At 33.7% G+C, this 18,622-nt stretch overlaps 2 protein-coding genes across 2 annotated transcripts; one reads left to right on the top strand and one right to left on the bottom strand.

Moving 5' to 3' along the window:
• Positions 1–12,220: 12,220 nt before the first annotated feature.
• LOC123224958 lies at positions 12,221–16,441 on the top strand. The gene is made up of 3 exons (XM_044648761.1): positions 12,221–12,760; positions 14,443–14,610; positions 14,702–16,441. Exons 1-3 carry the CDS (start codon positions 12,221–12,223, stop codon positions 16,439–16,441), a joined length of 2,448 nt encoding a protein of 815 aa, XP_044504696.1.
• Positions 16,442–16,930: 489 nt separating this feature from the next.
• LOC123214683 (dolichyl-diphosphooligosaccharide--protein glycosyltransferase subunit 4A-like) lies at positions 16,931–17,235 on the bottom strand. Its single transcript, XM_044634626.1, has one exon. It carries the CDS (start codon positions 17,233–17,235, stop codon positions 17,122–17,124), a length of 114 nt encoding a protein of 37 aa, XP_044490561.1. The 3' UTR covers positions 16,931–17,121.
• Positions 17,236–18,622: the final 1,387 nt, after the last annotated feature.

The raw sequence follows: 18,622 nt of genomic DNA, 5'->3' as shown, positions 1-18,622 counted from the left end.
AAGGACGCCAACTGTTATCTAAAAGCTGACGATGAAAAAGGGTTGAAACTGAAATTTTTTAAAAGGCTGGGGGCGGCTAGAGTTCGAAAAAATATAAAAGGCTGAGCTGAAACCTTAGACTTGGAGGGGGGTTACCAGTTTTTTAACTTGAAAAAAAAAAATTATGGGGGGATTATTAGTTTTTAAAACTAAGATTAAAAATGAGATAAATTTTTTTTTAAAATAAAATCTCAAAATAACGATTTTATCTTGATAGTAATAATAAAAATTAATAGATGGATAAATATTTAAATTTTTAAAATTTAATGAATATCAATTTGGGTTTGCAACAAACCTTGGGTGGGAATATGTCTTTTTTTATTCCTGAGAGGAACTGCAAATAGTTTTGCTTTTTTCTCTTCCTTTGACTATACTCATATTCCATTAACATAAGTAAAAGTTTAATTTTTTAGTATCTTATAACTGCTTTATATGGGACATGGAACACTCCTACCTAGGTATGTACCGCTAATGGAAAAATACTAGAAAAAACGTGTACAGTTAATTATTTAAAAACTTTAATACATGATCATAATTATAAAGTATACAAAAATGTGATATAATAAAAATAACTGTTTTATTAATTAAATTCATAAAATAACAGTATTTGAAATCTTTGTCATAAAATGACTATATAAATTGTGAGTAAACCAATGTGACTGAAAGCAATAATGATAATAATAAAAATGTCAAATGTATATCTGGAAAAGTTGGAATGATATAAAAGCAACTACTCATTAGACTATTGAATCCCCACTTGTCTCGTTATTCACCTATACCTATATAACATACAAAAGGAAATGTAAGTAAAACTTAGTGAGTGAAGACCTTTCGACATCTATGGCTATTAAACTATCTAGCAGCAAAACTTGCATTCCATTTATAAGCTAACTATTGTCACACTATAACACCTTGGTGTCTTGACATGGATCATCTATGAAAACAACAAAGACCTAAACTAGAATCGACATATCTGATGCCTTAGTGAAAGCTGCTAAGGTGTCTCATGTACATGTCAAACGACTTATTAGGTTATCTAACTAGGACACCTTGATCACACGAGAAAATCTTTGATAGTAGCTCTTTTTCTTACCACATAAATTAAACAAAACTATTGACTAACCATCTAAAGATGACCCCTACCTTAAGTACATATGTGATGTATCCCGCTGATCATATGAGGAATATCTAAAAGCTATATCCTTACCATGCACACGTGAACTAAACTGAGTGTCTATGCACCTTAGCATTAAGTGTATGATACATCTCATGGGTATCCAGCCTTATTGCCCTCACAAATATAGTCACTTATGCACATAGTCGGTGACTATCTAATTATGTGACACTAGCATTAAGGTTGTTAACTTTTCAATTAGAATTTGACTCAATCTGAGTTTGTGTCGTCATCCACATAGTGAGACACCTCATCTATGTCTCTTTTAAATTCTCTATCCTCTATGAGCTCATTATTTTACTCATATAACTCTCACCCCTCTTTTACACATAGTCTAGGGGTATAATCATCTTTTGACTTTGTCTAGTGTACCCCTCAACCTACGTTTATGTGCCTCTTTAACCACATACACAGGCGTATGATACTTAACACATGGTCGTGTATAGAGTAGATACACACAGAGAGTTAACTTGGGCACACTCTCGTGTACTTGGATCCATGTGTATAACCACATGTCTTTTGGCACACGTCGCCCGTTTTCGAAAAGCCATACATGGGCGTGTATTCCATACCATACGACTTTGTATTTCTCCCCTCAGAATGAGTATGAGATCTTCAAACTTTTAAAATTCTAAAATGACATATGGGTGTGTATAGAACCACACACGATCGTGTGTCACGATTTGTCGCACCTTAAGGTTTTTATGTTGTTCCAAACGTGTCAACAGTCAATCAAACACATATTCAAGTCAATACAAAGAGTCTCTAAGTTGCCTAGGCAATGTATTTTCTAAAGATCATGCTTTATAGCCAACATACACATCAAATCAATAGCATTAATGAACTATCAACTCCGAACACATAATTATCATATACTCAAAAGATAGGTAGGCATATGGTTTATCATAATGGCAGACAAGATCAGGTACAACATGTAATACCCTCATGTACATTTACGTCTTTTAACCCTGTTTTGAGATACTTCCCATTTTTTAAAATATATATATGTGTGTGTGTGTGTGTGTGTATGTGTGTGTTATGTATGGGTGTGTTTATATAAATATATATATGTGTATAAATACAAAAAGAAAAAGAAAAAAGATAAAGAGAAAAGAAATAAAGATCACATATATATGGAGTGAAAGTCAAAAAAGGGAACTTATACCCTTTTTTCCATCATTCTCCCGTCTCTTCCATAAGGAGGCAACTTTCCTCTTGCTTTTGCTAGAAATTTGAAGAAAAGTTGGTGATTTGGAAGGCTTTTGGAAGGAAAATAAGATAAAACACTTTGGGAGCTTTGGTAACCAAAATATCTCTTCCTTTTTTCTTTACCTATGTGTGTATATATATATATATATATATATATTAGATGCATGTTATATGAATATGTTAGTATGTTTTAGTGTTGATTTAAAGTGATTTTGATGTTAAAGGAAACAAAACAAAGAGAAGGAAGTCAACTTGTAAAGATTTGGCTTGAAACAAAGTAAGGGGTATTATCCTTGATATATTGTATGTTTTAGGCTTTTGATTTCTTGGATCTATGTTATAAATGATGATTTTGAAGTTGAGAAATGTTGTTTTGTCATTTGAGATGTCCATGTGTGGGATTTTGTTCATGGCAGAAAGTTGTATAAAATTTACAGTTTTACCACTGAGTTCGTCCCTCGTTTTGGCTGTCTTACTTGATGAATAATGAGTGATATTATATCTTGTTGGAAAGCTCTTTGAATTCTCTTTCCAATGATATATAGCTTGTATGAATTAGATATCATTTGGACTATTAAATATTGTATGAACCAAAAGGACTGTTTTACCAAATAAATAGGGGAGAGTTTTTGCCACTGAATTCATCTCACATTTTGACTACCTTATCTAATGAATTATGAGTGCTATTATAGCTTGTTGGAAAGCTCTCTGAATTATCTTTTCAATGATATATAGCTTGTATAAATTGGGGATAATTTGTATTGTTAAATATTATATGAACCACAAGGCTGCTTTACTAAATAAACAGAGGAGTCCGTTTTTTTGTCACTGATTTCATCTCATGTTTTGACTGTCTTATCTAATGAATTATGAGTGCTATTATAGCTTGTTAGAAAGCTCTTTGAATCCTATTATTAATGATATATAGCTTGTATGAATTAGAAACCGTTTGGATAGTAAAATTGTATGAAACAGAAGGTTGTCCTGTCAAATAAACAGGGCTGTGAACAATATTTCATAGATTTGGGAAGGAAAAGAAAGAAAAGGAAGGAAAGGAAAGAAAGGAGAAAAAAAGAAAAGAAGAAGAAAAGAAAGAAAAACAATAAAATGAATTTGAGGCTCAAGATTCAGAAGTCATCCTAAGAATATGGTCTGGTGAATTATGAATAGATTTATATGGAAACAAGATTAGTAAGATATAAGACACGCATGTATGCTATGAACTATAAGAAGACACTTTACACTACACCGCCCGCAGTAAGGCACGCTTGTATTAAGACACGTTCATAGTAGGATATAGACCCCTAGTAGGGTTCCCTCGTAGTAGAGCATGCTCACAGTAGAGCTCAATTTAGATTCAGAAATAGTGTAGTGAAAGAAAGAAAGAGAGCTCGAGCTTAGAAAAGTGTCAAATCTTTATAGTTAGCTTTCAGAAAGTATCAAATAGACACTAGATGAGACAAAGTATGATCCAAATAGTAAAGAATGAACTAGATTACCCCTTCAATCTCTTATAGAGGTTAAGATATGAGGTTGAGTCCTGAAAGTGAGTTAAAATAGGAAACGAGATAGTTTACTTGATTCTTTTCCCTTACTGAGTATTCTTATCACTCACTTCCTTTTCTTTCTTGATTACAGGTACAGGTGATCAAGGTAGCTGCGAGGCAGGGTTAGGTCAGCATAGGTAGATTCGGTTGGAGTAAGTTATCTCTAGTTTATATTACATGCATAAAGTCATATGTTCTTATTGATTTTTGACTTTTTGAGATGATGGTACAGTTGTATATGATTATTCCACGTTTTTTGATGTTTTTAGATGAGTTTTCATATGAGTATATACATCTTTTGTTCACTTCTGAATTTTTAATTTTCTAAGAATGTTTTATAAACACGTTTAGTCATGCGTTTATTTTAAAGTATTTAAAAAAAAAATAGACGCTCCGGATATTAATTCGTAACATTTCTCCTTCGGTGGATAGTAATTCTAAGGAGGGATGTTACACAACATGCAAATCATCATACTCAAGTCTATACAAGTCTAGATCTTACTAATACCAGAAGACTTCAAAGATTTCATGATTAAAAAAAATAAGGAAAACTGTTCCACTTACTTGGACTCTGATGATAAAGTCTCCTTTGCACAATAATAATGATTCCAGTGATTGCTATTGGCTCCACAGGTAATGAAAATACCCCTCTTTTCTCTCACACCCTCTGTTTTTTGCAACTGTGAAAGATAATGTCAGAGAGTTAAGATTATCATGTTTTTATTTTAATTTCTGGAAGTAATACATAGGTGTGTACGGACCGTACACGACTATGTGTTTAGTTCCATCACGATCATGATCTGGTCTACTTATTGACTTTCTACTGACCATACACGATCATGTATATCTCTATACATGAACATGTACTACTGAAATCTAAAGAAATCATCGAATTTAAAATTAGGAAAAAGACTAAAATGTTTTAGGCTTGTCTGTTGGTATTACAATTTTCCCCCTTAAAAAGAATTTTGTCCTCAAAATTTACTCAAATAGATATGAGAATCTCTGCTACATATCTTGTTCAACCTCTCATATGACCTTTTCAATTTGATGATTCTTCCAAAAGAACCTTTACTAGGGGAATCAACTTATGTCTAAGCTCTTTAATTCGCCTATTTAGTATCTAAACTAGTTGCTCCTCATAAACCAGATTATCCTTGAGCTTGACATCCTTAACATTGAGTACATGGATGGGATCACTGGTATACTTGTGTAACAACGATATGAATGCGATTTATACTCGTTGGTAGTATTAAGCAACCTTACCTACGCACTTCAATACCTCAAAAGGTTCTACAAATCTCGGTGCTAACTTGTCTTTTCTATCAAATCTCATAACATACTATAAAGGGCTACTCTAATGAACACCTTATCACCCACCTAAAACTCAAGATCACATCTCCTCTTATTTGCATAACTCTTCTGATGGTTTTGAGTTTGTCTCATCCTCACATCTTCAATCATCTTTTGGGTTAGCTCGAGTCCTAATGACTAAGCTAAAACATCTTTCTCTCCTATCTCATCCCAATGCAATTATGATCTATATCTCTTACCATACAGAGCCTCATAAGGAGTCATCTTGATGGTTGTCTCATAACTATTATTGTAAGTAAACTTCATCAATGGCAACACATCTATCCAACTTGCTCCTCTATCCAAGCAACAAGCCCTCAATATGTCCTCAATTACCTAATTGACTTTTTTTCAATTTGTCCACATAACCATGTACTCTTAGACAACATTAAAAGATGATTATACTTTTAGGTTATGTGCATAAGAGGGAAAGTTATATAAGAAGAATAATGAGCTAATGAAGGATAAAAAAAATCAAGGAAGATATAAATGAGGTGTCTGACTATGTAGACGACGACACAAGCTCAAATTGAGTCAAATCAAAATTGAAAAGTTAGCATCCTTAAGGTTAGTGTCACACAACTAGATAGTTACCAACTATGTGTATAGTGATGTTATTTGTGAGAGAAATAAGGTTGGATACTCATAAGATGCATTATGCACTCGGCACCAAGGCATATAGTCACCCAGTTCAGCTCAGGTGTGTATGATAAGGATGTGACTTTTAGATATTCCTCACGTGATCAACATGATACACCATATATGTACCCAAGATAAGGTCATCTTTAGATGGTTAGTCAACAGTTTTGATCAACTTATGTGGTAAGGGAATGAGATACTATCAAAGATTTCTCTATGTAATTAGGGTGCCCCAGTTAAATAATCAAATAGGTCGTTTGAAATATGTATAAGACACTAAAGTAGTTTTCACCAGGGCACCAGATAATTTTAGCTTGAGTCACCACAATTTTCATGAATCCCCTATGTTAGGGTACTGATGTGTCGTAGTGTGATAATAGTCAACTTACAAATGGAACGTGAGTTGTACCGCCAGATAATTTAACAGTAATAGATGTCGAAAGGTCTCCACTTACTGAGTTTTACTCATATGTTTCCTTTGTATTTTTTGTGGGTAGAGGTGAGTAGTGGGGCAGGCAGAAATCCAGTGGTCCAACGAGTAACTGAACAAGGAGAGAGGCGCTTATGTTATCTTAGAATTAGTAGACATATGTTTGTTATTAATATTATCAATATTTCCAAATATATTAATGCAGTTGTTTTATAACAAAGATTTTGAGATAACTATTATTTTATGAGTTTGACTTATAGAGTGTTTTTATTACATTACCTTTTTGCATGCTTTTTAATTATAATCATGCATTAAAGTTTGCAAATAATTCAACTGTGCATGTCTCTTTGATATATTCTCATTAGAGATATATATCTAAAGAAGAGTGTTACAAGAAAATTGGTGAGAAAGGTCCGCTGTCGTTTAGAATGGGAAAGGTGGCCAGAGAGGAGAAAAAAACCATAAGGGAAAATGATAACTTTTCAAATTTTAAGTAGTAAAAAATTGTTAGTTTTTTAAACTAAGGAAAAAAATAAGATAAAATTTTAATTTATTTATGTATTTTTTTTATATATAATGGTTTTACCTTAACTCCATCATAAAATTTTAGTAGAAATGTGAATATTTAAATTTTAAAAATTTAACGTATAAGAGTTTAGGTATATACCAAACCCTGGTGGAAAAAAGAATAAGTCCTTTGGGCCGTAAAAATATTCCTTTCCAGGTTTCGATTAGTGAATAATTAGGCCGAATTATCCTTCACCGCTATAATCATTATACTTTTCTACCATTTTTGTGTAAGTTGGGGAGAATAGCATCAGTTTTTCATTCTTTATCTACAACTGGTGCACTTGCCAAGCTAGATTTATGCTTCCATTTACAACTTACAAAATACATCATGTCTTAAACTTAAACGTTTTCTGTAAAAGTAAAATCTCTGGAATATTCATTTTAGCAACTAGGAATAGCATTTTTTGGAGTGATGTGTTTGGCCCATCCTGCATTTATTCATCAAAATGTAACAACAATAAAAATTTATGAAGAAGAAGAATGGCAGGGATAGTTTAATGGATCCGTGGGGTCTTTTTTGCTAAGAATCAAGCACGAGGAGCCTCAAGTTATGAGATGTTTGTAGAAGTTCTGGTGGATGGAGCTCCCTCTGCCTGGGGGTGTAGGGCAGTTGAACGGTGGCAACTTAGGCTGAATATTGGCCTTCAATGAAACCCCACTTGGCAAATCATTAAATATACATCAGATCTCAGTCTGAGATTTGACTTGTCATGTGTGGGATTCGTTGTCAACTTAATCAGCCACATTAATTTTTCTTCCTCACATGAAAAAAATCCTATGAACACAGCTAAATGGGAATTCCAGATACTGTTAAAAGAGGAAGGCCGGCAGGTGTAGTTACCATTCCACATACGAAAATCCCGATTGGCCCATAGACAAGAGTAGCTCTCAGAAACAGAAAGATCTAAACATTTTTCAAGTTGAATTATGAGTCGGATTCCAATCAAAATCATACATGAAAGTCTTAAAGTTAACATACACACACACACACACACAAGACATTAATAAAAATTATTTTGAAAGATTTGGTAAAGAGGATAAATACAAAACAAACATACATATCAAGAAAGAAAGAATCAAAACATGTATTTATAAAAGAGAGAAAAGATAAGAATTTTACCTATTCTTTTGCCTCCAATATGGATATAGAATAATAGAATAAGTCTCCCACTTGCAAGACCTCTAAAGAAAGTTCATCACTAAACAAAAAAAAAACCCTTGTTGTGAGGTAAAGAGATGGAAGAGAGTTTTTCAATTGTAGTGAGAAAATTTTTAGTTTAAAATAGACTAACTCTCTTTAAATAAACTAACTTTATTTTTTTATAATAGTGGTTAGTTGTAGTTTTGTAAAATTCTACTTTTGGCCCATCAAAATATTGATTTAAAGATTTGTCATATATATAACAACATTAATTCTATCTCACTAACACCTTAATTTTTAAGATGTTATCTTTGTATTTATATAACATTTTATATAATTCTTATTATCCTTCGAAAGGTGTTAGCCAATCATGGATAATTAATTTTTGCTCTCGTAAACTTGGCTAATTAGTGTGACTCTTTAGATTTACCGTGACATAGTCGTGAATCCCTTTTTGGATGATCTGAAAGTGTATTCGAAAACTCAACAACTATGATAAATATCTAACAATGTGTCATAACCCCTAAACCACGATGAAGAAATACTTCATCAAACCTAAAATCTCTAATTATACATTTTATGTAGATAATTTCCTTTTGTTGTCTAATCCAGATTGATTTCAAACTCGTGGATTATCAAAGTCTTAATTTCGATTATTTACGAATCATCGATTTAAATATTCAAAACATATCACAATAAACATCATTCATATGACTTACATTATACTATGGCCAGAGATTTGATTTATAATATTTATCGATATTTGTCTCAAAACTCAGATTCGGATCAAATCAATAGATATTTAGAATCCAATACTTTCTAAGTCAACGAATCTCATTTTGACCATCATTCTTCTTTACATACAAATAATATATAACCAGTATGGTTTGTCTTACGAGATGTGGTTAATCTCGTACATATTTACCACATGAATCACATGTATCCATATCAGATTCAATCAGATGTCTCAAGTCAAAAGATTACTTCGTACATTAATACAATCTTATGATAAGTCATTGACTACAATTTAATAACCATGTAACTTATCATTATTTGTCATATTCAAAAAATGATTTTTTTAACTGTTAATCCAAACTAATACCCTAATAATAGGACTATCATCGTCACTCGTACTAATATCATTACATGACATTCAATGGAGATATTCAGTATACCTACTATGTGATATAATTGTCCAAGTTGTATTATGTCCGCAGGAAATAATTTGATGATTTAGTTTGTATTAAGTGAGTTATCTGGAAAATTCATACACATACTTTATATTATCGCAAAATAAAGGAAATAGTTTATGCATATGAGCAAAAGAATTACTTTTTTATCAATAAATTATTGAAAAGATTATATACAAGATAAAATATCTTGAAACCAACAATACGAATGGTTTTTAGAACATATATTAACAGAAAGGCCTTTTAATCCACTAAAATGGACTAGTATTTAGTGGTAATGACTGTATTCGTTTTTTCAGTCTAAATGTAAGCATTTTGTTCATATGAAAAGCCTTGAAACTTATGGGTGTCTTTTTATTTGCTGAACTCGTGTCACATAACAAAGCAGCTCGTATCTATTAGAATGACATGGAGCCAATTAACAGCTTGTTTATTACCCTGTTGGCTTATTATCCCTGAAAGCAAATGACATTTTATAAAATTATGTTGTTTTAGTTACCTGGGGGGCATTATGTAATGCTTATTGCAGACGTAGAAGATTCATTTTTAGGCCCCTTGGTGAAGATGGTGTTGTAAGACTGGTGCTTCTCACATAGAAAAGCAACAATATATCTCAAATGGCACTCGAGAAGATGGTGTTTTTTTACCAAACAAACTTGATTTCCGGACCTCAATTTTAGTACCAAAAATGGAAGCTTTACATGGTGGATGTTCATCATAATAACATGTCAATGATGGATTCGAAAGAATCTTTTTTGGCCATGTCGACACCCCACAAGCTCCAAAGGAGTTTGCATATGCCGTTGTATGTGCAATTTCACCTTGTTTGAAAAAAAAAAAAAAAAAGCCCCCGAAGTTTTGGGACAATACAAACCGCCTATAAATTCAGAACCTTAGCAGGGATTTAATACGTTCGAAATTAACATAACCCTAGTTCGGGTTGTGAAAACACAACTCAAACCCAAAACTTTCTCCCTATAAGTTCTGATTTATAAATGTTGTTCTATCACAATAATATGTTTCTATTTTGTTACTGATTTTTTAAGTTTACTTTGCCATCCACATGCATTACTTGTGTTGATGTGATTTTTTGTCTCAATTCGATGTATACAATTTATAATTTTTTGCAAAATAGACTATAATAATGGCAATAAAAATCAATTAACCAGTTATAATATCTACTGAGATGAGATATAAATAAATAATAAAGAGGATATAATATAAATAATTTTTAATATGATTCAATCTAAAAGTTAAAAACCTATGTTCACGATAATATTGATTACCCTATATAAAATGAGATGTGTTATGAGAAAAGCCTAATTTTTGTATGAAAGTCTTATGACTTTTTGCAAGAATTCAATTAAAGATAGTTGAATTTCTATGTGGGTCTTATATTTTATCTTAGAATAGTTCTTATGCCTAATATCTCTCATTATTTGAGAGCTAAGGCTCATTTTTTCCCTCTATAATTGGATAAGAAATTTGCGATATCATTTGAGCAGGCATAGTATTACTAAATATAATGGTCAAAGGACTATTTCACCTCCAAGTTTAAGTATTATCCTAAAGTCCAATTAATAAGGTTTGAAAAATCTAAAATCTCACTCATCTATTAAAATCTAAAGTCACACCAATGTCATCGGAGACGACCATCTCCAACGACCTCGACCATGATTTGCAAACCCTAAAAGAAAAATTTTGATTTTTTAAATTTTAGATGGGGGTTGAATTATGAGTTTTCAAGTTTAGAGCGATCAAAAGTAATAAAACTTTAGTTTTTTTGTTAAAAAATGATTTTATCTTTAATCCTAACTGAGATTTTTAACGGATGGATAGGATTTTAAGTTTTTTAAACCTGACTGGTGTGTCTATGAAATAACACTTAAACTTGGGTGGGACATAGTCCTTTGGCCAATTATAATTATACAAGTATCCACCAACCAAGATCATTTCCCAAGAGCACAGACACATCCATGTTTCAGCCAGTGTAGTTGCTGCCTCAATAGAATCATATGGAAAATGCTGAAGAACTGGCCAAGAGAGACAATATAATTATAACGAAATTTAAGAGGTGAATATATATAATATGTCTATAAAATCCAAGCAATAAGAGGCATTAAGCTCCAAGCTCGTCTATAATTAATTCAAGATACGTCTCGGTCAAACTACCCAGTCTACGGAACTAACATGACAGCTCTGCCAGAAATGCCATCAAAATACCAAAAATCCTCAGTTGCCTTCGTATTTAGGGTCAGCCATGACATATTGCCATGCCATAACCAGTATAAAAATTAAGATGCAAGGAAAGTTGGCGATGAACCCAAGACCAATTTGTCATCAGCCATCTACAAACACATGCACAATTAGCTAACTATAAAACAACCCATTTTAAAAATCTAATTAGATATTAAAAGAATATATTATTATCTCATTGAATGAAAAAAATAATATAAAACAAAAAAAATTATATAAATTTATCTGTATATATAAATAAGTTTGTATAATTTATTTATAAACGTAGTGTTATCAAAAAATAAATAGAAATTCCATGAGTGAAACATGATTAATTTGAGGCAAAACAAGTTCATTTAACTAAGACATAGTAAAGCTCCAAATTGTTTGATCTCATTATTGTCTCTTTTAAGACTACTAGTTCGTTGGCTTGACACAGATCCACTAATTACAGGTCTTCCAAGTCACAGGCAAAACGGGCGGCAACGGGGCGGGAGGGCTAGTCGGTATATGCAGATGCCTTCAACCAAGAGGTCAAAAACTGCATCTTTTAGTCTTCAATAATCTTCAACATGCTTGTCCTTGGGGGAACCCCATGCCTCTTCTCTCCTTATAACCTTTTCGCTTATATTAAAACTCTAGTCATTCTCAACACCGCATCTTTTTGCCTTACATATTTTATTTTACATATTAATGGCAACAACGTTAACGTGCCACACTGAATCGCTATGGCGGGTCCGCCTTGGCTCGGCGCTGAGGACGAGTCTAGCGTGTATTATAGTTGGCTGCTCAACCCTTTACGGGCCGGAGCCTCTCCGGCGAATACCGGCATTTCCAGCTTTTTCTTACTTGACTACAATACTGATTGTGTCTGATGCTACGCTTGGTGGCACTCTTAAAGGGTGCTGGAATGCTTTGTTTGCCACCGTGCAATTTATGCTTCTTTCAATATTAAGCTTGCGGATGATCGGACCCGAGAGGTTCACCAGTGGGGTGGCGGCGGCCGTGGTGGCGGTTACCGCCTTTGTTGTTGCGTTGCCTGAGAAGACTGATTTGATGGCTAAGCGGATTGCGTTCGGGCAGATTGTGATTGTGTATGTAGGTGCAGTTATTCAAGGGGCAGAGACTGGTGTTGTGATGCACCCAATTCATGTGGCATCGAGCACTGCTCTTGGTGCCTTGGCTTGTGTTTTCGCCATGATAATTCCTTATCCCCGGCTAGCTTACTATGAGGTAAATTAAATCACCATGAATTACTGATTTAACTGTTTAATTATTTTTTTTTCTGGATTTTTTTTGCATAATATTGTTTGATTCTTAGTTTGAGTAGTGAGTAGTGACAGTATTAAATCACCAGACTAGCTACGTAATACTAAATAAACCAAGAAAAATGGAAAGGATGACGAATAAGTCTTTGACAGACTTACAAATAAGTTTACGTAATTCTTTGGAAAATGTCATTGTCTCACCACGCGGGCCGCGCATTCTACTCTTCACATCGTCTTCTTCTTCATCTATCCAAACGTTCACTCTCACGGTCTCACCTAACCCGTCATTCCTGGAGTGAAGAAAAACCAACATGCGAAAGCTGAGTGCAGATTTTTTTTTTTTTTTTTTGGTTGCCATCAATCTAGTGAGCTCTTTCAAGTCGGCTTCAGGTTTAGACTGAAAATCTTTTGTCTTTCAGGGCGTTGGTGAGGGAGGAGAGTGAAGCGGCCAAAAGAGCGTTATAAGAGATCCGTCTTTGTAAATCAAACAAACATATAATGCTTTAAAATCAAAACTAATAAATCCCAGCAGATGAGTCTAAAAAGAGAACGAGACGATGATTGAAGACTGTCACTGTGTAAGTCATTTGCGGCGACCGTGACGCATCCACTGCCTCGGAGAGATTATTTTTTCAATTTGGATATGGTACAAACAGGGTTAGATTCGAATCAAAATTATTCAAGCTCAAGCTCAAACGAATTCAAAATACGCCAGCTTGAGCCAATATTTTCAAACTCGAGCTCAAGTTTGCTTGTCAAAATTTGTAAATTAAAAATTTTGATACAAAACGATATTGTTTTGAATAATATATATTAAAACAATATCGTTTTAATAACAAATTAATTAAAAATTTGAATTCCAAACCAACCAAATTAAATCGAATTTGAATCGAATTTGAGATCAAGCATAACAAATCTGAACTCGAGCTCCAACTCTATCATTATTAAATTGAATCGAATTTAATTCAATTCAAATCAAAACTGATTACAGGGCTTTTTACTTTTTAGCATGACATAGATAGCATCGTAGTTATTATTTTGGATTCGATTTTGATGGAGAGAGAAGTGAGGTAAGTTGTTTGTGATAAGAAGAAGAAGGAGAGAGAAAAATTGGTGACGGTCATTGCTTGGTCGAGGCGCCGCTAGGTGAAGAAAGAAAGAAGAGGAAGAAACAAAAAAATTAAGAAGATTATTTTTCAAAATATTTTTAATATTAAAATTAAATAAATAGAAATACTTTTAAAACTTTTTAAAAGGTTAAAATTAAGGAAAAACTTTACCCAAATATATTAAATTTTGGAGTAAAACTTTATGCACATTCAATTTTGTTATCAATTTATTCAAATTATAATTAATGCAGATTTTGTGCATGTATGAATTAGTTCAATTCAAGGTGATTTAAGTTTTAACTCACCTGGAATCGAATGGATAGTCTGGGCTCATTGACAAGTATAGAGCCGGTTGGAATGATGATAGGGCATGGGCTTAGGTAGTCTTAGTGGAATTTGAAGGGTTAGAGTTTGATTCTTGAGCATGGATCGGCTTCATATCAAATATTTCATAATTTATGAAAGTATAATTTAAATATTAAATTTAATACTCAAAAATTAGATACAGATGGTATAGCTGATTTCTGTAATATTTCAGGTTAGGAAAGCATGCAGATTATATGCTGAAAATGCTTCACAAAGATTCAATGTCTTGGTAAAGGCGTTTTGTGCAAAAGATAAAACTACGGCCGTCGACTCCATTTTGGAAGCCAAATCTCTCTTAACAGCAGGCGCCAGACTGCTTTTGAGTATCAAAGACAAAGAGGTTAGTGAAGATAAACTCTCAAATTAAAGGCACATCTCTTCAAATGTAAATGTTAAAATTAGCTAAAAATAATAATTTTTTCTTTGAACAGGATGCCATATCATGGGAGAGGCCTCAAATCAGAATGTTGAAATCCAAATGTATAAACCCAGGAGAAAAATTGCAAGAACTGGAAATACCAATTAGAGGAATGGAGTTGGCTCTGAATTCTTGCCGTTCCTTCCCTGTTGGCATGGTTGATGAAGAAGTTAGAGATGTTTTGGAAACTTTGAAAGCACAGATTGGCCTTAAACTAGAGAAAGCTAAATGTTATGCGTCATTTGATGCAGCAACAGCTCCCAAGATCAACAAAAAATGCCCAGAGAATTCCCTGTGGACCCTCGGAACCATTTCATCAACCGAAGATGCTCCTGCTTCATTCTTCTTTTACTGTATAGAACTCCTCCGAAATGGCTTTCCCATTGCCACAAATTCTGAGAGCGTTGGCAAGCATGAAAAGAAAACTTCAACTAAGGACTTGAGTGGTCCGCAAAATCTAGGAAGAAGTATGAATTTACTCAAAAGGGCTCTTTTCATGTTACGAAGCAGTGAGAGCTTCATTTTTGCACTAAAGTGCTCAGTTTCTCTTGGTCTTGCTGTCTTCTTCGGGTTGGTTTATAACAGAGAGGAGGGTTACTGGTCAGGACTGATGATTGCAATCAGTTTTGCAAGAAACCGTCAAGCGACATTCACAGCTGCAAATGCTCGAGCCCAAGGAACAGTGATGGGATCGGTCTACGGAATACTCTGTTGCTTTATGCTCCGAAAAATCGAGGATTTGAGGTTCCTACTGGTGCTGCCGTGGATCATTTTCACTAGTTTCTTGAAGCATAGTAGAATGTATGGTGAAGCTGGTAGCATCTCAGCTGTTATAGGAGCATTATTGATCTTGGGTAGAAGAGATTATGGTTCTCCTACTGACTTTGCTATTACTAGAATCACAGAGGCTACCATCGGATTGATATGTTCCATCGTGGTTGAAGTCCTCTGTCAGCCCACCAGGGCTGCAACTCTGGCGAGAACTCAACTTGCAAATACCTTGGAGGTGCTTCACGAAGGCATTAAGGATATAACTCTTCCTGACAAGAAGAGCATGTCAACTAATTCTACAGCACTGGGAGAGAAACATAATAGAGTGAAATCACATGTTCTGAAATTAGAGAACTTCATTGCAGAAGCGGAGTCGGAGCCTAACTTCTGGTTCTTGCCTTTTAATGTTACTTGCTACAGGAAGCTCCTGGGATCTTTATCAACCATGGTAGACCTCTTACTCTTTGTAGCTTACAAAATTGAATCTCTCTCGCAAGCCTCAGAGAGGTATGGAGTTGCTTGGGACGAGTTCCGTGAACAAATAAATGAGGAACTGGAGATTTTCAATGAAAAAATTGGGTATTCGCTGAAATGCTTTAAGGAGGTGATCTGGACCAAATCCCTCGTGACACTTGCAGAAGAGCTGCAAGAGAGAAACGTATCTTACGACATCGAATTGGGAAGATTACCAAATGAGGATGTGCGTAGGAGTGTGAGTCCTAATGAAGAAGATATCCTTGATATTTTAAGCTCATTTCTACAACATTCAAATGATGTGGCTAACAAAATCAACACTGACGAAGGTGTAAAGCTTAAGAGCCAAATAGTTGTTTGCTTGAATGGCCTTGGGTTCTGCATCAGTAGCCTGATGAGGGAAACAACGGAACTAGAGAAAGAACTCAAAGAACTACTAAAATGGGAATATCCGACTAGGAATATTAATCTGTACGAAATTTCCTCTCAGCTTAATGCTTTCGTGTGAATTGTGTCCTGTATATAAACATTTAACATTCAACTCGCAAATCCAGTATCAAAAACTTCAATTTCATAAACATAAGCATGTTACAGTGCCTTAAAACTTAATCTCTTGATGGGATGTGCAAAGCTAGTAACTAGTAGTATGTTGTTCATAGATGTAAATTCAACCTCAAAGCTCCAAATCTCATGGGTGAAAAAGCTATGTTTAGGATGATACATTTCACAAAAGATATACCAAATTTCTCATCCCAAGTGATGTGTCATCAACGTATCATGCAGCAGATCAACTCTTCATTTTTAAATAAATGCTATATAACACAACACATCACTTGGATAAGAAATTTGCGATATCATTTGGACAGTGGAGTATCACTCATTCAGAATTATATGGGTAGCCACAAACCAACATCACCACACTAGAGCACAGACGTACCCATGTTTCATCCAGCATAGTTACTGTATCAATAAAATTATATGGAAAATGCTAAAGAAATGGCCATGAGAAACAATATAATTAGAGCAAACATTAAAAGGTGAACATATATGATATTTAAATCAAAGCAATAAGAGGCATTAGGCTCCAAGCTTGTCCAGATTACATCAAGATATCTCTCTGTCAAACCACACAGTCTATGAAATTAACATGACAGCTCTGCAGCAAATGGCATCAAAATACCAAAATCCTCAGTTGCCTTCATATTTAGGGTCAGCCATCACATAATGATATGCTATAACCAGCGCAAAAATGAAGATTCCAAGAAAGTTGGCAATGAAGCCCAAGACCATGTCATCAATCATCTACAACAACACATGCACAAATAGCTAATAGATAAGAACCAAAATTTAAGGCAACAAAAATTAAATAGAGTAAATTACAAATAGTACTAAAACTATAAATTCCAGCAATGACATCATATTCAAGTTTTAATCAGACTTAAATCTACATTTTGCCACAAAGACAGGATATTGATCAAAATGCAATCAAAGTTCACAGTAAAAACTAAAAGATATGAGATAACCTTTGTTGGGAAAGATATGAAACTAACAAATGGGGAACTAGAATTTTTTCCCCTTTATGTGATCAAACTTAAAATAAGTACCAACCAATTCAACATGGGAAGCAATGTCAACAAATATTCAACATAACAAGACAAGCCAAAAAAAAGTAGTCAGATATCAAAATCTCCACAATCAAGTTAGAATAGATTACATTTTTTAAAATTAATGTTAGAGTCTCAACAATTGATAATTGTATGTCAACATAGTAAGACTCTTGATTTCAACAGAACAACATCATCAATAAATTGATATAGATCAAATGTGACATAAAGTTTCACGTCTCTAAAAACTGACTCGGCAGATACCATTTTGGAGAATTTAAATAAGAAATCAAAACTAACAAAAGTGTAAAGCATGATACCAGGAATTACCATTTCAAATTTGAGGCAAAAACAAGTTAATCTAACTATGATATACAAGTTAAAATTAAAATTCTAAGCTCTAAATTGTTTGATCTCAGTATTGTCTTTTTTAAGACTATGAGTTTGTTGATTGGATACTGACACACTAAGAGTTCTCCCAAGTCTCAATCAAAACGGGCGAAGGACTAGTTGGTTTATGTAGGTCCCCTCTACAAAGAGGTCAACCAAAATTTAACAATATAGGACAACCAAAAGAAGCTGCATCTTTATGATGAAACCTTCATTTCAATACCGAAGGATTTTTCATAGTGTACGAGAAAAAGAAATCTTTATTCTTGAAAAACATAACATAGCAAAACTAAATAGGAAACTAAAGCAATGAAACACACAGTATATTTTTAAACCAGCATAAATAAGAAAAAATTAAATAAAAAATAGAACTCATAGAAGAAGTAACAAATTATGTGCTCTTACTCAGAACTCAAGGAAAAACGAAACGAATTCAATTAACTCTAACACTACTCGTTTCGAAATCCAAATCAATGATAATTGCAAATAACTCTGCGTCGAAAGGACGACGACATTGTGATGAAACAGATTATACAATTTAATATTCTAACGAATAACAGATGAAAATTAGATATCTTACTCTGATAGACAGTGAAGTTGAAGAAGATCACGAACTTTCTTTTTTTTTTTTTTCCGGCGAAGAGGAGACAAAGTGCGGTTACAAAGAGAGATTTATTAGGGCGCGCAAGCAGACC

This window comes from Mangifera indica, chromosome 1 (assembly GCF_011075055.1).
Source record: "Mangifera indica cultivar Alphonso chromosome 1, CATAS_Mindica_2.1, whole genome shotgun sequence".
NCBI classification, from domain to species: domain Eukaryota; kingdom Viridiplantae; phylum Streptophyta; class Magnoliopsida; order Sapindales; family Anacardiaceae; genus Mangifera; species Mangifera indica.
This window is presented reverse-complemented; position numbering and strand designations above follow the sequence as displayed.

Coding starts and splice junctions, on each gene's coding strand:
- LOC123224958 (XM_044648761.1), top strand. CDS start 12,221: ATGGCAACAACGTTAACGTGCCACACTGAATCGCTATGGCGGGTCCGC. Junction 12,761..14,442: donor CCCGGCTAGCTTACTATGAG/GTAAATTAAATC, acceptor GTAATATTTCAG/GTTAGGAAAGCATGCAGATT. Junction 14,611..14,701: donor TGAGTATCAAAGACAAAGAG/GTTAGTGAAGAT, acceptor TTCTTTGAACAG/GATGCCATATCATGGGAGAG.
- LOC123214683 (XM_044634626.1), bottom strand. CDS start 17,235: ATGATTGATGACATGGTCTTGGGCTTCATTGCCAACTTTCTTGGAATC.